This window comes from Penicillium psychrofluorescens (genome assembly GCF_964197705.1).
Source record: "Penicillium psychrofluorescens genome assembly, chromosome: 3".
In the NCBI taxonomy this organism is placed as follows: domain Eukaryota; kingdom Fungi; phylum Ascomycota; class Eurotiomycetes; order Eurotiales; family Aspergillaceae; genus Penicillium; species Penicillium psychrofluorescens.
This window is the reverse complement of record NC_133441.1, coordinates 3,548,237-3,573,166: the sequence shown is the minus strand read 5'-3', so window position 1 is coordinate 3,573,166 and position 24,930 is coordinate 3,548,237. Positions and strand designations below refer to the sequence as shown.

Here is a 24,930-nt window from a genome sequence, read left to right as displayed (position 1 = left end):
AAGAGAAGAGAAGAGAAGAAAGAAGTAGCTACGGTGGCGGCGGTATTTGAGGTGGCGGTAGGTGAGCGCGGTCAGGTCAGGTGGGGCAATGAAATCATCGTCCGTTTGCACTCTGTACTTGCCCCTCGTTAGTATTATTAGACACCGACAAGCCCAGATTTTATTCTGGTGTCTATCATTGCTTTTTCTTCTCTACTCTGCACTCTCAATTCCTCTTAATTCCTCTCAATTCCTTTCAGTCTCAATGTTCTACAATAATATGCTACTTGTTGTCCATTGCCGGCGCAGTGTGCTCCGGCGGAGGAGGGTCGACCGGCTACCAATGGCCCACTACTACTTACTCACCGGCACCCGGATAAATATCGTGTAGATGGAACTATATGCTTGTGCCGGAAGAATAGGTACTAACAGGGCCACGCAATCTACAATTGCTTTTGTTTTGAACGACACCAAGGGAATAAATGTAAGTTAGTGTCGCTGGATGCAGTTCCACTCATACTGTTGTGCCCATCGTCAGCCCAGAGCCCGAAGCTATGCGAGGATCATTTAGAATGCAGGGGGAAAACTCACCACCCGACCAGCCTCATCCCCCGTATACACCACATGCGCCAGTGCCAGGATGCAGGTGATCCCCGCGGAGATATTGGCCCCATTGTCGCGGCTGCTGTCGGTATGGTGCAACTGGCGGATCAGCTCGAGTTCGCACCGGCCGCCGCGGACGGCCTTGGTCCAGATGTTGACCACGCCGCGCGCGTGCCCGGTCAGGACGAGCTCGCGCTCCAGCCATTCATTGTGCGCGCCCTCGTAGAAGACACAGGAGAGGACGTGGTCCTCGCCGGATTCGCAAACAGGCTGGTCGACGAGGATCGTTCCGTTCAGCGTATACAGCGTGACTCGGCCGCCGCGGCAGACCATGATGTCTCCCGTCACGTCGTTGATTCGGGCACACTAGACAAGAGTTAGTAGATGAAATGGTGGACTGGGCAGAAATACGTACATCCACTGGCCCATGGGCTGGAAGTGCTCGGACGAATGATCGGCGATTGAGGTCCCAGAGCATGATCTGCCCGTCCGCGGATGCAGACAGCAATGCGCTGAACGAGCGGGAGACGGCCAGCACTGTAACCGGGGCTCGATGGCCAAATAGCGACCCGCTAGGCTGCAGGTCGACCGACTTCGAGTTGGTAGTGACCGTCCACAGGGAAATCGTACAGTCCGTACCACTTGTGACGAGAGTCCGAGAATCAGCGAAGTGCGCATAGGAAAGCTGGCCGACGTGAAGATGTTCAAAGTGACCCAGAAGCTGTTCGGTCGAGATTAGTATCTCTCTTCTCTGTTTCACATCGACAACCATACCTTGCGGCTATCTGTAGCATAAAACCGGACACTGCCGTCAAAGAAGCCCCACTCCATATACTGGTCGTAGGTGGGTGGAACATTCAGCCGGAGAGCGGGAGTACATAACAGACGGTCTTGCTTCATTGACAAGGTGGCGACTCGCTCTTCGATATCTGGATAGCTGATGTCAGTTCAAACACTTCGGTTCCCCGGGCGAGATAAACCACTCACCAACCAGAGACAACGGCATTTGGGTCAACGATTCCGCCAGAGCATCCAACCGTGGCACGCGATACCGCTGATCCTCGCGCTGCGGATGAGGCCGCTGGAAGATCTGGTGCGGAGTCTGTCCGAAATTATGAATAATGCCGATGGTCGCTAGTCTCTCCATGGGATCATCAATGGCATCCAGATCCTTGGCCCCCTTGTAAGAAAGATGGTGGAAGACATTGACGGCCTCGACGGCAGCCTCGCCTTTCTGCTTGCTGCCAAAGACCAGGTCGATCCAGTGGTGCAGGTTCTCCGATACGTATGGGCTCTCGAGCGCCTCGCGGTGCTTGGCGATGAAGATCTTCGGATCGCCCTTGGCCCATGGGGGCAGCTCGACCGAGTCGATGGCCGTGGTCATGTTTTGCAGCAGGCCAAAGTCGTATTTGTTGGAGTTCACCAGGAACTCGGGGAGATAGAAGAACTCCGGGCTCAACTCTCGCACATCCGACATATTTCCACGCGACGCAGACTCCCATGCCTTGCGGATAGAGTAGAAGAGACGGTCCGCGTGGTCAAACGTCCCGCCTTGCAGGAGGAGGTACGACTTGACGAAAGGCTGCAGGCGGATGAGATATGAGCTGACGATCATGGCCGACGAGTAGTGGGTCCCATAATGGAATGGCGGGGAATTGCTATCACCCATCTCGGCGAAGGCGTTGTATCGCTCTCGGAAGCCAGCTTCGCGCTCTAGAGTCTGACAGCCCATCGGTTTGGAGAGATCTCGGAAGCTTCTGGGGTTGGTGAGGTCGAGTTCTTCACTCGTATAGTCTGCCAGAACCCACGGGAAAACAGGATATTGGGTCAAGTCGTTGAATGTCCGACCAGCAAGCGTGTTGAGCAACATGAGATAATGGAAATTGGAAATCTCTCCTCGAACCCATTTTCGAGTTGCTGGATTAGCAGGAAGATGGCCAAAGACGCTCGCGAATTTGGATCCCAGTGACTGGGGCGCGTCTTCCTGGCTGCGCAGTGTTTCAAAACGTGAGATATCTTCTGGCCTTGAATGCCCCGTACTTCCTGTGACCTGCGGAGCTTTGTACCCGAGCTGATTGCATAGGTCATCTCGCGCCTTTGGTGAGAAGAGGGTCAACAGGTAGCTGGTGCCGTCTGTGAAGAAGATTTCCAGGCCCACATCGCGAAACAAGAACCGGCGTTTCGATGCACTGACCAAATCCGACCATTTCCAGCTCCTTGTTTCGTGCTCCTGGGAGCGACGGTCATTGGATTCACGCCCAGCAATCATCCGAACGTACGGATCACGTTCTTCGGCAGGCGCCTGCCACACGTCGACGATCTCGCCGTCGGCTCTTTGGAAGAAATTGTCCAGAATATAGACGCAGTCCTTTCCGAGGATCAAGAGACCCTCTACGGCTTCCAGACCGATAATTCGAGACATGTTACAGACGTTCTGGACTTGGTCACCGCGGTGGAGAGATCGCATCACTTTCCTATTTTTGTCTTCGTACTCCTCGATTTCAAGCTTGGGGTCCTCGACCATCTCGAAGTTGTCCTCAAGCATGTTGGGACTCTCGGTGCCGCCATCCTGAGGCTCATTCTCAGCAGGTTCAGCGGTGAGCACAGTCGGTGTGGAGATAGTCTGTCCCCCGTCGGACTGTGCGCGCAACCGGGTATCGATTTTAAGTGAAGTTGGTTCGGATGCCTTGCGTTTGGGCTGGTAATCTTGTCGCTCGCCCGACTCATCCGGGACAAGACGCAGCCGCATGCGACTGCGGCCTTCGGTTTGATCAAGCCTCCATTTCCGTTCTTTCTCTTCAGCAAGGAGCCCACCGGGTCGTTGCAGATTCAGCAAGAGATTGGAAAGCGCTGACCACATGAACACGGTGTTGTCTTGAAGATCTTGTAGCGCTCGCTGAGACTTCATGAACTCGGACGCGGATATATTTGAGATCCAATGGGGCAGAGTGGCATCATGCTTCCGAGTCATGTCTTCGTGGAACTTCTCGATCTGGGCCCACTGCTTGAGTTTCTCTTTGCGCTTTGAGAAACGGTGTTTTGCGGAGTCCGCGCTGGCTGCTTTTTCCTCCTGTACGAATGTCTCCCACGACCGAGATAGAATGCCAAAGAACAAGGCATCGAGGTCGTCCCTTTGCTCATCGATCCACTGTAGAAATTCCTTATCTTCCATCCCCGAGAGTGCATTAAATCCATCAGATAGTCGATTTTGCAGAGTGGGGGGTCCATGGCTTAGCAGATTCGTGATCTCATCCGGTCTCTGTACGAGGATTATACGCCAAAGTCTTGCGGCAGACAGACGGGCATCTTCCTTGTCGCTGATCAAACTGCTATACAGGAGATAGCAGAACAATTGCAAATGCTTCGACTGTGTTTCGGCAGCATAGAGCAGCACTACCTGCCAGTAATTCAACCGGTTCAGCAGAGGTAGCATGTCATCATCGTCTGCTTCCGACAACTGAAACAAAACTACTTTGTAGAGTGTCGAGTGTATGGTTGCAACGGCCTGACTGCACAGCCGAATGCTTTTCAGATGAGAAATATCGGGGCGCTGAAGGTACTCGAGAATCGTGCCCAGACATTCAAGGGTTGATGCAGCGCCGTTGATGAACCACCCTTCATAGACCGCCTCAGCCAAGTGCGTTGCAAAGCGCGAGAGATTGATGAGGGTACGCGGTTCCTGAAGCAAGCGAGGCAGAGAGGTAGGAATATCTCGGACTGTCGATAACAGGTTGTTGAAGACCCAAGAATTGAAGAATGCCTGGTGGTCGAGGAAGCCAGGGGGGGTCTTCCAATACAGCCCAAGACCCGAAAAGTCTTTGCGTTCGAGGATCTGGTCTTCGAAGACAGTGAGCACGAGGTCGGCGATGGATTTGACAAGAGGATGGTTCGCAGCTGGCTCATTGGCAACAAAGCGAGGGCTCACAATGCGGCGAATACGTGCGGTAGAGGGCTGCGGCTTGGGCTTGTCGGAGGAGACGAGGATGAATGACGAGCGACCTTGCAAAGAGCCAGTGCTTTCACCCGGGCTTTCGGCTGGCTCGACTGTCGAAGTCTGCAGGCTAGGCGCATTGGCGGCACTGGACCGGGGTCGCATAACGAGGCTGTTATCGTCGAAGTTCAGTCCACCATATCGTGAATTGAGTTCTGCATTGGCGCCGACAGCGTCCACGCCCACAACCACAGGATACAGCACCGAGAGCAGTTCTTGGACATAATTGGATTGCACAGTGAAATCCCGGAAATTCTGTGACCTTTTGCGTGCTTCGGCAAGGAATTGCACCACGGATGTTAGAATGTTGAAGCCGTGGATGGCACGTTCGGACGGATGGATTCCTAAAGAGCCAAATAATTAGTAATTTGATGGCAGCATACACCATCACAGTCTGGGTACATGCTTACCGATCAAAGTGGTGGAACTCATTTTGGGGTTCTCCTGGCGATCTGCGCGCGATTGCAAAGACTCTTGGCCCTCCTCGATTGGATCGTTCTCTTGAGTAATGCTTCTGAGACCACTCTTAACCATTTCCACAATGGTGGACAACATATCCGGAAATTGAACCTTTACCTCCCCATTCGGGAAAAAGAGATTGAGTAGGCCCGACTGATCAAATGGTCTTTCAAGGTCCATCAGACCAACGTCCTGGCCAAAGAATATGGAAAAGCAGATGGGCCACAAAGCTGGTATATTCCACCACCTTTTGAAGGCGTGTTCCATGGTGATGTAGCCGCCGTTTCTATCTGTGAATTTCTTGCTGTAGCTGCTACCATGAATAACCAGTAATCGAGCAAGGATCCGAGCAGCCAACACTACAACTTCGGAATCATCCTCGGACAGCAAATACAAGAGCCACTGCACAAAATTAGACATGTTTCTAGGGATTTTATCTGTTGAACCAACCTTATTCGTAACGGCTTTGGCAAATTTCCTCAACGGCACCAGGTCCTGAGGGTTGCACAGCACGGAAGCATAGACGCGCAGCATCTCCAGTCCTAATGTGGGGCCAGGCGTGTACTTCTCGGATTTTGACGACGCTGGCCGTGACGACGCTGGCGCAAATCGAAGGCTCTTTTTCCTCTGAAGGCTGGTAGCTGGTGTCGGCTTGTGCAGGCAATACGTGATTGAGAGGGCAAGCGAGCGAAGGAAATCAGGAGACAGACTGCTGTCCATCAAGACACGTAGCGTGGCCAAACAAGGTTTGAGCGATTCTTGGGTCAAGTCTCCTCCTTTCAACGTTTCAAGCAGTTTCTTGTTGACGCCTGATCTGGTTAGCTGTAATTGAAAACAAATAGACGTTGCCAACAGAGAGGAATGACTTACGCATGCGACTCAGCCGTCTGGAGTTGAATCTGCGATGGGTACTCTCGGACGCAAACGTGCGAAACTGCGCGTAATACAGATCAACAACCGGGGGTTCTCCAAATCGCCAAACATCCATATCAATGAGTAGAACTCGGTACGCCAGCGGGTTTGTGATGATTGAACGGTTTGGGTGCTCAAAATTGTATCCCACAAATCCAAGCGTCAGACGCAGCAGCTCAAGCGACAGCATACCCTGCTCTTCGATGCCGGGGTTGAGAAGAGCTGTCTTCCCCGCTGGAGTATAGTTGCCAAACTGGAACCCAAGCTTGTCACGCAACAACGCTGCAAGAATGCCGTACCCGTTTTCTCTCTCCATGGCTTCGCTATTTCTCCAATTGTCTTGCACGGCTTCGTAGAGAGCAGCCACTGCTAGTCGAGTCCCTTCAACAGTGTCGGCTACTTGAATCAGACTCAGATGCACCGCGGCGCAGCCGCCTATACACCAACTGACATCATCCAATGCTTTGGGAACGGCGACGACGGGGTTCCCTGTCAAAATTCCAACGCCCTGCGGCTGTGTCAAGCCATCGTTAATGGCTGGAGTAGCACCGTTCACTGCCACTGCATTTCCACCAGCCTTAATCAGCTGATGTAGACTACGTGCCGCCTGTCGAGATAGACATTTGAGGAGCTGCGACTCATCGACGTTGTTGGTATCATCGTCATCAAGAACTGCCACGGGGGAGACATTAACCAATATCGAAGTCTCCCGAACGAGAGTACTGGCTCGTCGCCGAACCGCTGTAACAATATCTGACACTTCCTCTTTGCCAGGATGGAGATGCTCATTCCGCAGATTGAGGGCCGCCGATGCTTTGTATGTCTGGAAAGAGCCCAGGCAATCTTGAAAATTGCCGTAATAGCGCGGTCCCAGATTGTAGAACACGGCAACCATGTCATCACTGTATGCTTCATCGAACAAAATCCCATTTGCCAGAGACCATCGAGACGTAGAAACGCCCTTCCCGAGACGCATGGCCAGATCCTGCGGCGTGCCGAAGAACGCTTGGATCCGCGGTACTCTATGCTGACTTTGAACGGCCGGAGCTGTGGGGTATTCGATCTTCAGCTGCTCAACGAACTCGCCGTCTATGAAAAGAGATGCACGGGAAGATCCCGTCGGCTTTGGTCTTCGGTGCACCACACAGATATGATACCAACGGTTTGGCTCGAACGAGGTCGACTTGAACCGGACACTGGGCCGCGAGCTGCGGATTGACGATTGGAGGATGAAGTTGCGGGTATCCTTCTCCAGATATGCTAGGAGAAAACATGTCTGGGTCGGATCAAAGGCCCCAAAAAGGGTGGTATGCGTATTCGGATCGAACTCATCGAAACGAGCCCAGGCAGTCAATGTGTAGCCGGATGAGGAAGCGGGAGGAAAGGAACGGCCGAGAGTCGCGAATTCCACCGAGCAGTATCCATGCAGAGACAGGTCGAATTGGATTGACGGAGGTTCTTTGGAAGCTTTGAGAGCAGCCAGAAGGAACTTCAGAGCTTGGGGGCTCTCATGTGAGCGGCGGTATAAAGTAACAGCATCGTCCAAGCTACACATGCCCTGGACGCTGAGAAACCGAGCCAGCTCTTGATAGAGGGTCTTCTCGGTGTCAGACCGGTTATCGTCAAACAGGAGCGGAAGGATTGACGTTAGCATCCCGGTGGCATGCAGGGCTACGATATTCCGTTGGGATTGAGAGGCCAAGTGGCACAGACATGCAGGGACCGCCAGGCGTTGAAGGTTGCGGTCTGACGAAGCGGATGGGTTCGTCAACCACACGCGGAGGAACGGTCCCAGGATCTCGGGGACCTCCACAGTCTCTGCAGGCCCCAGGCATTGTCTCATGGCATCCTGGACCTCTTCCAGAGATGGGGAATGGTTACTCTGGAGAAGCTTGGTGTTCAACGTTACGAAAATACCAGAAACAGTCTCCTGACACAGCGCAGCAGCAAGAATGGCTCCATAGAGTTGTTGTGCGTCGCTCTCGACCGGGTCCACCTTCTGGACAAGCACGGCCAGAGTTCGCTGCAGCGCCGCCGTCCCTCCTCCAGGTATCCGGCGGGCAAAGTACCGCCTGTTGCCCGAGTGGTCCTTCAAACCCTCGGCCATGACCGCCAGAAGGTCTTTGTACACGCCTAGCAGGTCTTTTCGCTGATCCTGAGCTAAGGAGTCCCGGTCATACAGCTCGGCTAGCTGATCGGCCAGGTCCAGCAATGTCTCGAAGCCCCGAAGATGCCGAAACGCATCCTTGGCAGCTCGGGGGCGGGCATTGTCGATAAACGTATGGCGGAGCCGTAGGAGCGATTCGGTGGCCGTGAGAGCCGGCGTGAGGGCCAGAGCGTCCTCCGCACAGAGGCTCTTGAGGTGCTCGAGCACCGGAGCCAGCTCCTCGGCCAGGCGCTCAGCCGAGCCGGAGGGAGAGGAGGACGGGGAAGGCGGAACCATTATACCACCGGGATCTGGACCACTATCGCCAGGATGCCGGATGATCCCCGAAGACTGCGAGTATCTGGGGCTCTGGGGCGGGTGAAATGGGCTGCATTGGTGGGAGGGAGGTAAGCGGGTCCGGGTGACTCTGCATTGGCATTCCAGAGGGGGAAGATCAGATCGACATGGCCAACGGGAGAGAACACACAAACCGTGATGCTTGGAGCCTCAGCTATCGGGGGCGGGGATCACCATCGTCAGGTGACCCGGGCACGATTGGGCCGATAACCGGGCGATAAGAGCAGGCTGCCGGGGGATCCACCGATTACGTCTGTGGAGAGCGAATGACTGAGATGGCTAATCAACAGATGGTCAGGCGAGCACCAAGCACGCGACTCGCATGATCGTGCTGAGCAAGGAAATCAATAATACCATACCGGATGGAGCTCCCTGAGCCTGCTCGCCCCCGTACTATTCCGTATCTCGTCCGTATCATCCGCTTGCATCGTCGGCGATAAGCCACCACCCCAGCCCGCTTATGTCATCCGTGACTCCTCATTGCCTCCTCGCTCGCTCTCGCTCTCCATCTCTCTTCTTCCCTTCCATCACTCCCTCCTCCTCCTGCATCCCCGTCCTACGTCTATTGTATAACTCCCCATCTCTATTTTTCTCGGTCGTGCTGTCGTCCGTAGTCTCGCCATCATGAAAGGCCTCCTCAGCCTGACCTTGCTGCCGTTGCTGACGGTTGCGTCACCCATCGTCGTGGACTCCATCCACAACGAGGCGGCTCCCATCCTGTCATCCGTGACCTCCCAGGATATCCCGGACTCCTACATTATCGTCTTTAAGAAGCATGTGGATTCGTCATCGGCCGCTGCTCACCACATGTGGGTGCAGGGTATCCACTCGGCCCAGAGCAGCACCGGCCGTCAGGAGCTCAAGAAGCGAGGCCTGTTCGGCTTTGATTCCGAGGCCTTCCTGGGCCTGAAGCACACCTTCCATGTCGCGGATTCGTTGATGGGATATGCTGGCCATTTCCATGAGGATGTGATCGAGCAGGTTCGCCGCCATCCGGATGTAAGTGCTCTCCCTGCCTGACGAGACGGTCGATCCCCAACGAGAGCTCGTTCGCTAACCAGACAACCCGGTCATCTAGGTTGAATATATTGAGAAAGATTCGGAAGTCTGGATTAACAAAGAAGACCCGGCTCTAGAGAAGAACGCCCCCTGGGGTCTGGCTCGTATCTCTCACCGGGACAGCCTCTCCTTCGGAACCTTCAACAAGTATCTGTATGCTGAGGATGGCGGAGAGGGTGTTGATGCGTACGTCATCGACACCGGTACCAACACCGAGCACGTGGACTTCGACGGCCGTGCTCACTGGGGCAAGACCATCCCGGAGAACGATGAGGACGCCGATGGCAATGGCCACGGCACTCACTGCTCTGGCACCATCGCTGGCAAGAAGTACGGTGTTGCCAAGAAGGCCAACGTCTACGCTGTCAAGGTTCTGCGGTCCAACGGCTCGGGTTCCATGTCCGATGTTGTCAAGGGCGTGGAGTGGGCCGCGGAGGCGCACGTCAAGAAGGCCAAGGCTGCCAAGGATGGCAAGTCCAAGGGCTTCAAGGGCAGCGTTGCCAACATGAGCTTGGGCGGTGGCAGCTCGCGCACCCTGGACCTGGCCGTGAACGCCGCGGTCGAGGCTGGCATGCACTTTGCCGTCGCTGCGGGCAACGACAACGCCGACGCCTGCAACTACTCTCCCGCTGCGGCGGAGAACGCCGTCACCGTCGGTGCCTCCACCCTGGGCGACGAGCGTGCTTACTTCTCCAACTTCGGCAAGTGCACCGACATCTTCGCTCCGGGCCTGAACATCCTCTCCACCTGGATCGGCAGCAAGTATGCCGTCAACACCATCTCCGGCACCTCCATGGCCTCGCCGCACATCGCCGGTCTGCTGGCCTACTACGTTTCCCTGCAGCCTTCGCAGGACTCGGCCTTCGCGGTCGCAGAGATCACGCCGAAGAAGCTCAAGGAGGCCCTGATCACCGTTGCCACCGTGGATGCTCTCACCGACATCCCGTCCGACACTCCCAACGTAAGTCTGTCCCTTTTTCTGTTCTGACGGATCATGCTAACCAAGATCCTAGCTCCTTGCCTGGAACGGTGGTGGTTCTGCCAACTACACCCAGATCCTGGCCGACGGTGGCTACAAGTCCGCCAGCCCCCTTGAGGACCGCATCCACGACCTGGTCGATGAGGCCGAGAAGCAGCTCGGCGCGATCTACAGCGAGATCAAGGACGCTGTTGCCGCGTAGAGTCGGCCAGGCACTTTGGTCCTGTCTGGGACGGGACCGGCCACTATTGGCATTTTGAAGGGTTCACCAACCGGCGCAGGTTACATTTCATTTGGCTTCCATCTCTGTTATTTTTTGGGTTCCTTGTCCAACACACCGAGTCTGCGGGTCTCTCGGCATACCCGTCCTTTCACTCAAGACTGTCTCGCTTTTCCTCTTCCGTTTATCGTTACCGTAGTATACATGTCTCTACAACCAAACATTGAGAACCGATCTAGAAAGTGTTTAATAGGTTCAGACTATGGAGTGTTGTGATCGACGGCACCTTCCCTGTGTATGAGTAGGGTAGTTCGCTTGGTGTTTAACTAGTCTCTCCCCGATCGACTGATGACAGAGCGAGCAATGCGACTAGCATCCTTCTGGCGCCTCCTTCAGCCGCTCGGTGGAGACCGGTGTCAGAGCGCATGACAGCAATGGAGAGCGGACGGGTGGAAAAGGCGGTCCAAGTGCCTCTGTTCGCGATGCACATCGAAGAAAGTTGGTGGCTGGCTCCATCGCGGAGACCATCGGAGACCACGCCAATAAGAAAATCAACAAGACGACCGGGATGCTACCAGGATGCACCAACCAAATGACGGGCCAGGCACAAATCTGATAAAAAGTAAGAAGTACCTGCCAGATTCAGGGGCAGGATTATTAGCCGACACGCTAGAATCGCAAATCCTTGGGCCGATGGGGACGCTAGTGGCCACTATGGAAGGAGATCGTCTGCAGTCCCCGCTGCATTATTGAATCTTGCCCTCCGATCCGGTAGTGCAGTCGGCACCTATCTGAGCGGAGCCTCGGGAAATCAAATGGTGATGGTGATACTGGTGAATTGGCACAAGCAGTATTCGTGTCGGGGTGGTGGAGCCGAGTCTGGAGGTCTGGACTCGACACCGCACGAAGGAACAAATAGCACCTGTCAGCGCGACCTGTCCATTCCGGCGGTGCCATGGGACAAACTGGCTGGTTCTGCGCCAATGGAATACGGTGCCGCTGCCCCGATACTTTGCTCCACTTGATCGAGCTCTAGCCGACACTAGATCTACCACCGATGCCCAATTACGGGTTCTGCCCCAGAACCACCTCCCTGTCGTGTGGAAAACTCTACGAGACGGTCAATGTACTCGGTGGACCCCGGAGTTCGCAGGGACCCGCCGGGTGGATCTCGGATTGGATCATTGTGAGAAATCTACCCATAGGTACGGACGGTGCGCCGGCGTGAGATTTGGTATAAAGCATGCGGTGGAACCCCCCGCCCTCGTGCTTTGTTTCCCGGTGGTCAAGCATCACGTCCACTCCTTATACTGCAAGTTTGATGTCTTCGCCCTCTCACTCCTTCCCTAGTCCACCATGAGCTTTCATGATACCTTCCCCGCATACGGCGGGCGTGGCCCCGGCGATGTCCGCCTCGGAATTGCCCTCGGTGCCGTCGCGACACTCTTTATCTTCCTCCGTGTTTATGTCCGGCTTCGAATCAACAAGTTCGGTACTACCGCCCTCATTTGGGCGCTGCTCGCCTGGATGTTGACCACCATGACCCAGATCTTCGGCATCATTTCAGTGTTGCACGGTCTGGGTAACCATATGACCGTCGTGGAGGAGACGGGCGAGCTGCATAACTTCCTTCTTTTTACTTGGATCACGGTCTTTTTCTTTAACCTCGCCATTCCAACGGGCAAGGTGGCCGTTGCGGCATTTTTGATGGAAATGAATCAACAGACCAGTTCGTCTTTCCCCTGGCACAATAGGTCCAAAGACCCTGCTAACAATGTCTTGGAATATAGATCCTAAAATCCGCAAGAGTCTGATCATCATCGCCGCCGTGAACGTCATTGTCAATATCCCCCAAGTCCTTCTCATCTGGTTCCAATGCAGCCCTGTCGATGCACTCTGGGATCCGCTCCGCCAGGCACAGTGCGACCACCGGAAGAGCGTCTACTCCACTTACTTCGTCGGCGGCGTGGCCGCCTTGACGGATTTCTATCTGGCCATCATCCCAATCCACATGTTACTGCCGCTGCGGATCGACCGCAAGCTGAAATGGGGCCTGAGTTTCCTCATGGGATGTGGTGTCTTTGCTGGCGTGGCTGCCATCGTTCGGACGTGGGCTGCCAAGTTCATCTTAAGCGAGGACTCGTCCTGTATGTTCTTGTCTTCCCATTCATTCATCTTCAATGGATCATATCTAACAGAAAAAAACAGTCGGCGTCGGCACCCTCTTCCGCTGGGGTGAAGTCGAAGAATGGGTCGTCCTCATCTCCATGTCCATCCCACCCGTCTGGCCTCTCTTCCGGCCCTTTACGCAACGCTTCATCAAAAACTCCAGCTCCCGAAGCCGCCCGCAACTCTACTACAGCAACTACAAGCAGTACGCCTCCGCCACGGACCCGTGCTCCCCGGGTTTCCCGTCGCCCGGATTCCCCAGTTCACCGGGCCTCGCCCCGCCCATGGTCACGACGACCATTTCGATTTCCTCCCAGGCCAAGGAACCCACTGCCTCTGTCGTGCCATCACGATCGATTTCAAGGATATCTCATACTGATTGTAGTGATGAGGGAGATCTGTTGAGCGAGCGTGAGCATGACCATCGTGCTCCATCTCCTGTGTCTGCGGAGACCAGGACGGAGGATGGGTGGATGGAACTTCAGGGAGTGAAGGGTGCTCATGAGGAGGTTTGAGGTTGGATACGTTGCCTACTTTTAGGGCTGATGATTATTGCTTTGGAGTTGGTTGTCATGATGAAATTATTCTCGGGCTGTCTATATGCTACTCTTCGTTTACTTCCTTTAATCTATGATCATGGGCTGGAAAAGGTCCTTCTTTAACAAACACGGTTCCTTCCTTTGACGTGTGGCCGTGCCTTCCCATTCCCTCTCTCTCTCTCTTCCTTTCCTCTTTCCCTTTCTCTCCTTCCTGTCCTCTCTTCCTTCCCTCTCTCTTCCTTTCCTCTCTCTCTTCGCCCTTTTCTTTCACACCAACACCTCACTTTGTCTTCCCTGTCGCCTGTCAACTCCCCCAACTTCTTCCGTGATGTCTCCCCGTCTTATCAGAGGCCATGCATTCTTTCCCCCATACCATGACCCGCTTGAGCGGGACCAGATTGAGAAACTCCACATCAGCCACACCCTGCCGCCCGCCAACCTTGCCCTACGGCAATATTTCGAGCAGGCTGACTCTGCCGAGTCTGACTGGAGAAACAAGCCGGAGTTTCCCGCGTCAGACGAGATTCTTGGAACTGATACGGAAACGGAAGATGTTTTGCTTGCACCCAACAAGATCTCTGGTCCTTGGTCCTCCACAGAGGAATACCTTAAAACGCACTACAATCTGATCCGCGAAGATGCAGTGGCGCCTCTGCGGGATGCGGTGACTTTTGTTCGAGAGGACCCTTCTATCATGGATACCAAGGATGCGTTTATCTACGAAAAGGTGAGTAGGCAGTGACGCTAGCTCGTTGCCATCATTGTTAAAGAACCAGGTCTATATCATCGGCGCGACTTTCGCTCATCGCGGCCTGGCACTTCGCATGCACTTTTCGACAAGACGTGCGGGCAAGAAAATCTTGTGGAAGTACTCAAAGCGGCTGGTTGCTGGCTCCGTTGTTGCTCTTTCTCCCGTCCAGGACTGTTTTGATACAAAGTGCATCGTAGGGGTCGTCGCTGCCAGACCTCTGGAGAATATCACCAAGGAGCCGCCTGAGATTGATATCTTCTTTGCACGACCTGAGCAAACTGAATTCGACCCCCAGCAGGAATGGATCATGGTTGAGGCCAACTCGGGTTACTACGAGGCCTACAGACACACCATGAAAGCGTTACAGAAGCTGTCTACTGAAAGGTGAGCAAGTGACAGAGCGATCTTCAATCCGTTATGGACTGACATGTTTCATTTCCTTCTTAGATTTCCTTTAAATGAGCATATATGTGCCCTGAGACCTCGCATCTGCGCTCCGGAATACGTGGAAGCAGAACCGATGGTCGATATTCGGGCTCTGCTGCCGATACACAGCGAGCAAAGCAAAAAGATCAACATTCTTGAGCAGTGGCCGACATCCCCAATGACTGGACTGGACCCTAGTCAATGGCAGGCTTTAAAGGAGATGTTGACCAAAAAGCTGGCAATTGTACAAGGTCCGCCTGGGACGGGCAAAACGTACGTCTCCGTCGTCGCACTCAAGGTTCTTCTTTCAAACATGGCATCTGGTGATCCGCCAATTATCGTTGCTGCGCAGACAAACCATGCTCTTGACCAGTTTCTTACTCATGTCTCCAGATTTGAGACTAACTACATTCGACTGGGTGGAAGAAGTACTGATGTCGATATTCGCAAAAGGACACTGTACGAGGTCAGGATATTGGAACCACCGAAAGAGGTAGATGGCGGACTCTCTGATCCTACCAGACGAGAGCAGCGGACACTCGTTCACCAACTGGTTGAGCTTCTCAAGCCTTTCAATCGCGAAAATGGCAACAATCCCATCCCCGCCGACGTCTTTGCCAAGTACGATTTGATCAATGAAGCCCAACTTCGCTCTCTTGAGCGAGGCGCGAGTGCATGGATTCGTCCGGATACCGAGGAGTTCGACCTGTTCGCAGCATGGCTTGGTGATCAGCTGGTGGCTTTTGACGTCGACAACTCGCGCGAGACATTCGGGTTCGTCGAGAATGAGACTGATCTAGAGTACGAGCAGCTCAAAGAAATTGAGGCGGAACACGGCCAGGAAGAGGACGATCTGGAAATTCTCAAAGGCCGATTCGTCCACCTGCTAGAAGCGTTCCGCAGTCAAAGACAGGGTTCGGTCTCCGAGTTTGCAGCAGCCAAGTATCTGACGTCCAAGGACTTGTGGAGTATTCCGAGCAAGTTTCGCGGGGCCATCTACAACATCTTGCGAAATAAACTGTTGCTGATGATCACCAACAAACTTCAGAAGCTGGCAGTATCTTATGCAGCAACCTCCGGAAAATCCCAGATCGGAAAATGGGAGAAGGACCACTACATTCTGCAGAGTGTCAAAGTGATTGGGATGACGACAACCGGCTTGAGCAAATATCGTGGCCTGCTCTCAAGCTTGAATCCTCGCATCGTTCTGATTGAAGAAGCAGCCGAGTGTATCGAGGCACCAATCGCTGCTGCTTGCTTTGACTCTCTACATCAGTTGATCCTGGTTGGTGACCATCAACAATTGAAAGGCCATTGTGCATTGCAAGATTTGGCATCTCAGCCCTTTTTCCTCGAGATTTCAATGTTCGAGCGTCTAGTCAACAACGGCATTCCTTACATCATGCTCCGGGAACAACGGCGAATGGCCACAGAGTTCCGCAGGTTGTTGACTCCTATCTATGGGGAGCTTATCGATCATGCTTCTGTTCAGAGCCGCGCCTCCGTGCCAGGGATGGGCGAACTCCGCTCTTTCTTCTTTAACCACGACTGGCCTGAGAGCAATGACAGCCTCGCCTCGAAGCTCAACGAGAATGAGGCATCGATGGTGGTTGAATTTTTCGCCTACCTTGCATTGAACGGAATACCGGTTCAAAACATCACGGTCTTGACATTTTACAATGGTCAGAGGAAACTGATTCTGAAGATTATGAGGACACACCCATATCTGTCCAAGCACTTCGTGAAAGTCGTCACAGTCGATTCTTATCAGGGAGAAGAAAATGAGATTGTCCTGTTGTCCTTGGTTCGCAGCAGCCAGCATCGAGGCATCGGGTTTCTTTCTGTCGAGAGCAGAGTCTGCGTGGCCCTGTCTCGCGCAAAGCGTGGATTCTACATCTTCGGAAATGCAAACAAAGTTCTCAATGAGAGTCCGCTATGGAACAAAGTTGTGCATATGATGTGCGAAGACGCCATTAAACCACGTCTGGGCTCCCAGTTGCCCTTGATATGCCAGAGTCATGGCAAGGAAACGCTCATTACGGGTGAGCCATCACAATATTTCAAACGAAAAAAAATTGCTGACTTGTTTTTTCATGTTCAGAGCTCAGTGACTGGACTACCATCAATGGAGGCTGCAGCGATAAATGTGGGGATACCCTGGCATGTGGCCATAAATGCCCGATTCAATGTCATGCGTAAGTTCTAAGATGGAGGTGACTCGGATATTTCTAACAAGTATGATGGATTAGTTTCAGCCACGAGTGGGTGTCTTGCAACCTGGTTTGCAGCCACGTTCGACAATGCTGTGGTGTCGCCTGCTCACAGAAGTGTGGCATTGACCATGATCATCCTTGTGGCTGCGAGACGGATACAACCAGCGATGATAATGCAGTCAATGTGCTCACACCGGAAGCTTCGGTCGATGTGAGTGATGATGCTGAGCCCAAAGAAGTCCTCATGGCTGCTGCCAGGAACAGATGGAACGAATTCGCAAATGGTGGGGCGCGGATTCAGGACATGGATCTGGCTACGCTCGCCAATGCCGATCATCCCTACTCTGATGGGGTGCAGCAGGCTATGAAGCGTGTTGAGGCGCGATTTATTCCCAAGGCGTTGAGGGACAGGATGACGCTTATCGATGTCGAGCCAGTTCTGCCAACTGCTGCCGCAACTCCAGTGGATAAAGTTGTAGGGCATTTACTCGACTGAGGAAGAGGCTATGTATGTTTTTCTTTGCTCATGGAGTTGATAGGGTGTGTTCATAGTACTCGTGTACCTTACCTCGTTAATCAGGCGGAGCTTTTCGGAGTTTGTCCCGAAGTTTGCCCCTTTGACCCCAACTCGGGCCGTTGGAGAAGGATCAGAGTTGGGGTCCGCCTCCGCCGCCCCGGAAATCCACATCGTCTCTTTTCTCCAAGCAACTTCCCCATCAATAGCTAGAAGACCCCAAATGCCTTGATGCCTTCCCCATCGCCCTTGGGCTCTATAGGACTTCGGCGTGAGGCTAAGGCGCGAGTCTGTCTCCATTGCGGCCGGAACTTCCGGCGAACGGAGCATCTGGAGCGCCATATCCGCACTCGTGAGTTACTCCATGTCCGAACTCGTTGAGTTAGGGCATCTTGGCCCTGAGGAGGATTCCTGCGACTAACTGACGCATGGATAGACACCAAAGAGAAACCCTTCATCTGTTTCTGCGGGGCGGCATTTACTCGGAGAGACCTACTCAAGCGCCATGATCGCCTCGCGCACCAGGATAGCCTCACCTCCCCAACTACCAAATCGGGCGTCCCCACAGGGACTATCCCGGGCCAACAGCGAGGTGTTGTCCCGCCTCCAAGCGAGCCTGCATCGATCCTGCAGCCCTATAATGCACCGATAGCCCGGGTTAGTGCTGCAGGTCCGTGGGCTGGCGCGCACCATGCACCGCCACCGCCGGCCCCGGGTACCTATTTAGAGCAGGGCCATAATGCTATGCTGCCGGCTGGCTCTGGTCACAATCCATCATTGCCGTCGAATCCGGGCCTGGTGCATGACCCTGACATGCTGCAAGCGGCCCAGCTTCTTTTGCCGAGTGGTTATAATGCTCCTTGTACGTACGAACGAGGCTCTTTTTTGTTCTATTGCTGTACTGACCTTGACTTTATTCAGCACAACCGCTTCCTTATTTACCAGATGATTTGAATCATTTCCAGGACTTCACCCACTTCCTGGACTCCATTGGTTTGACGGCAGAATGGCTTCCCAGTGATGGAGAAACCTCTCAGAGGGCCGCGGAAGAAGCTGGTCTTGATGATGTACGGGAACCGAACCGAGTTGTCCATGAGCAATCTACGAGACCGCATAAGAATCCTGGAGAGTCACGAGGTGATTCGCCGTTCAGGTCCTGGCTGCCCTCTGTCCCACGAGGAGACCAGAGTCTAGGGACGCTGTCGGACTCGGGTAAGATTTATTCAATTCTTTGGTTCTTCTCCTTAGCTAACTGTCTTACAGAGCCACCTCAAATTGCCAAGAGAACGTCAAGATTCAATGTCACCGAGGACCAGCGGTTCCGGTTGGCGGCCTCTCTCGAGCAATTTCGCCATGTGATACTAGACTTTGTGTTGCCTTCTCGACATACATTGACGCGGTATCTCACCTCGTACTTTGATGGATTCCATCCTCATCTTCCATTCATTCATATACCGACCTTTCGCATCAATGAGCATTCTCCAGAGCTGGTCCTGGCGCTCATGACTATCGGAGCCCAATACAGATTTGAACATCGCAATGCAGACAGAATCTACCGCGTATCAAAGGCGATTCTCTTTGATCGACTAGCAAGCCGTTCAAATCATTCTCCAAAACCACGCCACGACTCGAATAACGGAATGTCTGTTCCGTTTGGAGCCCGGCGTTATTCTAGCCATGGGGACGTCTCACCGGGCCCTGCAGACGAATATGGCTCTTGGAGGCAAATTGAAATCATCCGGTGCTTGCTTGTCCTGATGGGCTATTCAACATGGGAGAACGCAGAGCTAGTCCAAGAGGCCTTCACTCTTCAGAGTCTACTGGTTCGACATCTGCGCGGGGCTGGATTATCAGAGAATACTTCCTGGTCCGATCCACGTCCATCACTCGAGTGGCATGAGTGGGCAGATAAGGAATCCACCCGCCGTACGAAGCTGATTTCGTTCTGCTTCATTCACATGCACAGCGTTTCTTATAATGCATACCCTTCTCTCCGCAGCAGTGAGATCCATTTGCGACTGCCTTGTTCCACTAGCGAATGGACTGCAACCACCGCCGGGGAATGGGAAGCTGCTCAGCGAAACAGAGGCGCCCAACAGCTGTTCTTCCAGGACGCATTGACCCTGCTCCTCCAGAAATCGCACTCAAAGGCCGTCTTGGATCCTATCCCAGCGCCGCTAGGAAATTATATTCTTCTGCATGGACTGTTGCAGCGAATTCATCTTGTGAGCGAGCTCTCCCTGCCGAATGGGAATCATGGATCCGCCACCCTGCCCACCGAAGAGCTCAATAAACTCGAGTAAGTACAATAACCCAACCACTTCTTAGACCGTGTAATAGCTCACCTTGCAATTCACAGACGAGCCCTTCGCTCCTGGACGTCTGTCTGGCAGCAAGCCCCAGAGTCTAGCCTTGATCCGCACAACGCCAACGGGCCAATTCCATTCACCTCTAGCGCGCTGCTCGGTCTTGCCTATGTACGGCTATCTCTGAACTTGGGTCCACACCGCCGCCTCGAGACTCGAGATCCTGCATGCATTGCAACTGCTCTACGTCGCTCTCCCCGTCCTGAAAGAAGCTATCGTTTAATCCCGGCGCTCATCTACGCTGCACATGCGCTCAGTATTCCTGTCCGGTTGGGAATTGACCATGTCGCCCGTAGTCAGGCCTTTTTCTGGAGCGTGAGGCATTCTATCGCGAGCTTGGAATGCGCTGTTCTGCTCAGCAAATGGCTTTTTACCCTTTCCGAGGCGGGACCTGATCAAGCTTTAAGCGGTATGACTTCCCATCCCCGAGTCCCTAAAACAGCAACATTTTCGTGTTATCGGCAACTGACAATTAAAAAGAAAATGAGAGTCGCATTCTCCGCTGGACACGGTGCATTGTCGAGGAAGCCTACTCGTCCATTGACTTGGACGTCGAAGCCGACGCTCCAACCGATTTTGAGCCAGCCGCACTGGGAATGGCCGTCCTGAAGCTTTGGGCGAGGCTGTTTCGGAGAAATACGCAATGGCCCTTCATTAATGTCCTTGGCCAGAGTTTGGAGCAGTACATGGGTATACTTTGATTTTGGACTTAGTGTATCGAACCGAGAGTATATATAACATAAAATTGCAATTTAATAGAAGCTACGAAGCTACGTTACTTCAACACTGCACCCGCCTTCGCAGGCATCAGTGCCCCAGCAGCCGGCGCATTCTTCTTCTTGAAATCATCGCAAACCTGCTCCATGGTAACAAACTCAACACCTTCATGCTTCATAAAGTGCTCAATAAGGCTGCAAAAAATATATTAGCGGAGGCACATATCCTGGGCAACATATCCCACACTCACCGTTCATGCATAAGAAGCACATGCGGCCGTCCTGACACATCCGGATGAATCGTAATAGGGAAGATAAACTCGTCGTACTCGCGATAGAAGTAGTCGAAATGGTCGCGCCAGATATCCTCGATATCACGTGGGTTGGCGAAGCCGTGGCTATTGGGTGCCTTCTTGATGAACATCATCGGCGGCAGATCGTCGATGTACCAGTTCGAAGGAATCTCAACGAGACCTGTCTCTGGGCCGTGCTCGAGGGGTTTCATCCACTCGTGCGCCTTTTTACTGTAGTCGATTTTCGTCCAGCTGTCGCCCGTCCGCAGATAATAAGCCTGACAGTCTTCGTGGCTCATGCTGTGGTCATACTCGATGCCGTAGTCGAGAAGGAGCTGGGCACCTTCGCGGCTCGTTTCCCACCTATTCCCTTCATTGTTAGGTCGGTGGAGATTTTCCGCATGAGGAATGGAAATAGTACCAAGGTGCTACGCTCCCCCGCGGGGGTTTGCCCGAGAATTCGGTCAGCATGCGGTAGGTCTTGTCGAGCACGTCCCGCTGCTGCTCGATAGTCATATCGGTCGGGTTCTCGTGCGAGTAGCCGTGCAGACCAATTTCATGGCCCGCGTCTCGGACAGCAGCCATGTCCTCGGGGAAGGTCTCCAGCGAGTGGCCCGGAATGAACCAGGTGGTTTTGATTTTGTACTTGTCGAACAATTTCAGCAGACGCCTGGTTCCTACTGTCCCTGCCCAAACCCCTAAAATCCATGGTACATTAAAATATGCCTCTAGACAGCGATCAGCAAAAGTTCGTCACTTACCACGGCTGATGTCGTTGGTGGAATCCTCGCCGCCATACGAGCCGAGCCAGCCGGCCACAGCATCGACGTCGACGCCGTAAGTGATGAGAACGCGCTTTGGGGCCATGGTGTGATGAGCAGTAGACAAGAATGATTCAGGATAAAGATTAATGTTTTGTAACTGCCGCGAAGCGGGGCAGATAAGGATCGGAATCATACACAATTACACAATTACACAATTGTCGTTGGAGTAGGTTTATCTATGACCCCAACAGCGGAACCCGCGATGTTGGAGTCACTTGAGGCCCCGACCGATTGGGAATGTCTCCCCGTTCGGGTAATCGTTGTCGGTCTCTCCGAATCCAGCATGTCGGGTGAGCCCGACTTAATTAATAATTTTATTTTATTTAGACATGTTGTGTCTTCATTGATTCACTGGTCCCTGACGTGCCGCATTTCAAGTCGCATAACCATGTCGGTTCTATTCACGAGCATTTCGGAGTGAGAATCAAACAGCTATAAGGGATTGAAGAGTACTTCAACTAATCCAATTGTCTACAGAGGCAACCCAGTCAAACCAGGTGATGCGGAGTCTCTTCTCGCACCCCTCGGTTTGACCGTCGACCCGGCCGAGGCAAAGGACTTCCACACGCTCCTGGCGGCGGTCCATGACTGCGCCGAGACAGTCGCTGCTCTGCCGGACTACCAGCCGATCCCAGACCAGATCCGGTATCCGCGCGAAAATGTGCGCCGGCCGAGTAAAGAGGAACAGGCCTTAGGACAGGCATGGGTGCACCGGTTTCTAATCAGGGGCAATGCAGCGGGGCCATTAGCTCGGAAATCAGTCAGTCTTAAGGATGTGATTGCGGTTGCGGGGGTACCACAGCTTCTGGGAAGCGACATCATTCCTTCTTGGACGCCAGTTACAGATGCGACAGTCGTGACGAGACTGTTAGAAGCTGGCGCGGATATCCACGGGACGTCGACGTGCGAGAACTACTGTCATTCTACTTCTTCGTATACCAGTGCGCAGGGAGTAGTGGAGAATCCCCATGCCGAAGGCTACTCCGCTGGTGGGAGTACGTCTGGTGGTGCAGCCTTGGTGGCTGCCGGGTTGGTAGACATCACCATCGGAGGAGATCAGGGCGGGAGTATCCGAGTTCCGGCAGCATTGTGTGGATGTAAGTCTTCTTTTTTGATACTACCATGAACCGATTCACTAACGTCATTGCAGGCGTCGGCCTCAAAGCAACGTATGGACGAGTTCCATTCACTGGAATCACCAGCGGCGATGCCCTGAATGACCATGTCGGGCCCTTGACACGGACCACATTGGATGCCGCAACATGTCTAGATGTGATGAGTGGCTACGATGGTATAGACGACAAGTCGATTTGTAGTCCAAAGCCAGGGTCCACTCGATTTGCAGCAACACTGCAGCAGAACTCGGCACGGCTGGACGGGGTCAAGATCGGAACATTGACTGAAGGATTCAACCATAGCGCAATTGACCCTGCAGTTAGAGCTACGGTTATGACAGCGGCGAAAAAGTTTCAAGACCTCGGGGCAAACGTCGAGGAAGTGTCGCTGCCAGACCACTTGCACGGGCCAGCGATCTGGACCATCCAGCAACGTATTTCAGGGACACAAACTTTACTCGGTCAGAGTGCTGGACGAAGAGAGCTCTACATGACTGAACAGCAACAAGCGAGCCTTCCATGGACTGATGAGGGCTTCCAGCGAGCATTCCCCTCCACGAAGAACGTCATCATCAACGGCCTTTACTTATCATCACGTTTCCCGGGGTTGTACGGCAAGACAGTCAATATTGGGCGACAACTGCGGGACAAGTACGAAGTATTGTTTGAAAAGTTTGATGTCATAGTAATGCCGACAACTCCAGTCGTGGCACCAAAACATGGCAAGCGAGGCCTGCCTCTCGAGTCGGTGAAGCCGAGTATGGGTCTCACAATCAACACGGCCATTTTCGATGTGACTGGTCATCCAGCAATATCGATTCCGGTTGGGTATGCGCCAGCGAGAGAGGACGGGGATGTACTATTGCCGGTGGGAATGCAGATAGTGGGCGGCTTGTGGCAAGAGGAAAAGATTCTGAGGGCTGGACATGCTTGGGAGACTCACTTTGACTGGAAGAAGACGCAATAACATTCTCCTCTCGTGCCTTTTTGGCCAAGCCTAGTCAGGCCCATACAAGAGATAAATACTGTCGATATTGGCAGACCAGTCTCCTTATCTATTTAGGACATATTTTCTCTTGCTCTTGCGTTGGATTTTGGCTGGAAATATACACCGATGGTCTATTTAGGACATATTTTCTCTTGCTCTTGCGTTGGATTTTGGCTGGAAATATACACCGATGGTCGATTCACAAGATTCAATATTCTACTTAAACAGTGATGTAACCTCCATCAACCACCATAGCATGTCCCTGAACAAAAGACGCCTGCGTTGAGCACAAAAACAGAACCGCATCCGCAACCTCTGCTGGCTTTCCCATTCTCTTCATGGGAGCTATCTCCATAGCGGGGGTAATGCGTTCCCTGACCTCGGTCTCCTTCATGATCATCGGGGTTTCAATAACACCAGGACAAACGCAATTCACACGAATTCCATCTTGAGAGTAATCGATTGCATCTGCACGCGTCATTCCAATAACGGCGGATTTCGAGGCGCAGTAAGACGCTAAACATATCGAATATCAACGTCAATCTCGTTAGTGGATGATCATGAAAACTTACGGGCAGTTGGGCGGCTGACAATGCCTAATTGACTTGCAATATTCACAACTGCGCCACGCTGCGGCGGTCTCTCAGGATCATGGCTTGGAAGGGGATCCTGTTTTACCATCTGCTTCAGCTCCGCACGTGAGGAGAGCCAACAGCCCCGGTAGTTGATGTTGTTGATGCGATCGAACTCTTCGATCGGGGTCTCTGCTGAGCGCAGAGACTGGCCAAGCACGCCAGCGCAATTGACGGCATAGTCTACTCTACCAAATTGGCTGACTACCTTGTTAATAAACGTCTCTGCAAACTTGTCGTCTGCAATATTGCCAGTCTCCACCAGCAATTGTGTCTTGGGGTGGGCCGAAGATATCGTTGCCCTGGTCTGTTCGATTGATGTCTCATTGATATCTGTTATAGCGATGCGTTCACACCCTGCAGCAGCAAATGCTTTCGCAACTGCTGCTCCGATACCTATGAAGAGGCAGGGTAAGCTCCTGGAAATGCGATCCTATGTTCAGTCTCTTACCGGTTCCACCAGCGCCGGTGACAACTGCGACACCATGAAACAGAGTCATCGGAAAAGAATGGGAAGTGAACAAAGCTTTTCTGTGATTATGTTGTGCCGAATCTAGGCGGTGTATGTGATCCACCACAAATTACACTAGTAATTTCCAAATGTGGTCGAAAATCGCAAGGTAGAAGAAGTCTGGCATCCCGACATTTTGTCTACTTATCGGTCAAATTCTCTCAAATT

General features: G+C 53.2%; 7 protein-coding genes across 7 annotated transcripts; 4 read left to right on the top strand and 3 right to left on the bottom strand.

Annotated features, from left to right (window-relative positions):
* Positions 1-468: 468 nt before the first annotated feature.
* Positions 469-8,387, bottom strand: PFLUO_LOCUS5471 (beige protein-like 1; the record flags this gene model as incomplete). Its single annotated transcript, XM_073782920.1, has 8 exons — positions 469-498; positions 571-948; positions 998-1,303; positions 1,357-1,511; positions 1,570-4,917; positions 4,984-5,434; positions 5,483-5,841; positions 5,903-8,387. The coding sequence occupies 8 exons, from the start codon at positions 8,385-8,387 to the stop codon at positions 469-471; spliced, it is 7,512 nt and encodes a 2,503-aa protein (XP_073639527.1).
* Positions 8,388-9,071: 684 nt separating this feature from the next.
* On the top strand, positions 9,072-10,687 carry PFLUO_LOCUS5470 (proteinase B; the record flags this gene model as incomplete). The annotated part of the gene is made up of 3 exons (XM_073782919.1): positions 9,072-9,446; positions 9,526-10,467; positions 10,520-10,687. 3 exons carry the CDS (start codon positions 9,072-9,074, stop codon positions 10,685-10,687), a joined length of 1,485 nt encoding a protein of 494 aa, XP_073639526.1.
* Positions 10,688-12,061: 1,374 nt separating this feature from the next.
* On the top strand, positions 12,062-13,389 carry PFLUO_LOCUS5469 (uncharacterized protein; the record flags this gene model as incomplete). Its single annotated transcript, XM_073782918.1, has 3 exons — positions 12,062-12,434; positions 12,496-12,852; positions 12,914-13,389. The coding sequence occupies 3 exons, from the start codon at positions 12,062-12,064 to the stop codon at positions 13,387-13,389; spliced, it is 1,206 nt and encodes a 401-aa protein (XP_073639525.1).
* A 352-nt stretch (positions 13,390-13,741) lies between these two features.
* PFLUO_LOCUS5468 (uncharacterized protein) lies at positions 13,742-20,384 on the top strand (the record flags this gene model as incomplete). The annotated part of the gene is made up of 11 exons (XM_073782917.1): positions 13,742-14,140; positions 14,190-14,548; positions 14,612-16,632; positions 16,692-16,785; positions 16,840-17,278; positions 17,531-17,669; positions 17,754-18,179; positions 18,239-18,529; positions 18,581-19,616; positions 19,677-20,092; positions 20,164-20,384. 11 exons carry the CDS (start codon positions 13,742-13,744, stop codon positions 20,382-20,384), a joined length of 5,841 nt encoding a protein of 1,946 aa, XP_073639524.1.
* A 74-nt stretch (positions 20,385-20,458) lies between these two features.
* On the bottom strand, positions 20,459-21,559 carry PFLUO_LOCUS5467 (uncharacterized protein; the record flags this gene model as incomplete). Its single annotated transcript, XM_073782916.1, has 4 exons — positions 20,459-20,594; positions 20,651-21,055; positions 21,114-21,390; positions 21,454-21,559. 4 exons carry the CDS (start codon positions 21,557-21,559, stop codon positions 20,459-20,461), a joined length of 924 nt encoding a protein of 307 aa, XP_073639523.1.
* A 345-nt stretch (positions 21,560-21,904) lies between these two features.
* On the top strand, positions 21,905-23,598 carry PFLUO_LOCUS5466 (uncharacterized protein; the record flags this gene model as incomplete). The annotated part of the gene is made up of 3 exons (XM_073782915.1): positions 21,905-21,933; positions 21,994-22,613; positions 22,667-23,598. The coding sequence occupies 3 exons, from the start codon at positions 21,905-21,907 to the stop codon at positions 23,596-23,598; spliced, it is 1,581 nt and encodes a 526-aa protein (XP_073639522.1).
* A 241-nt stretch (positions 23,599-23,839) lies between these two features.
* On the bottom strand, positions 23,840-24,751 carry PFLUO_LOCUS5465 (uncharacterized protein; the record flags this gene model as incomplete). Its single annotated transcript, XM_073782914.1, has 3 exons — positions 23,840-24,135; positions 24,192-24,647; positions 24,703-24,751. The coding sequence occupies 3 exons, from the start codon at positions 24,749-24,751 to the stop codon at positions 23,840-23,842; spliced, it is 801 nt and encodes a 266-aa protein (XP_073639521.1).
* Between the last annotated feature and the right edge of the window lie 179 nt (positions 24,752-24,930).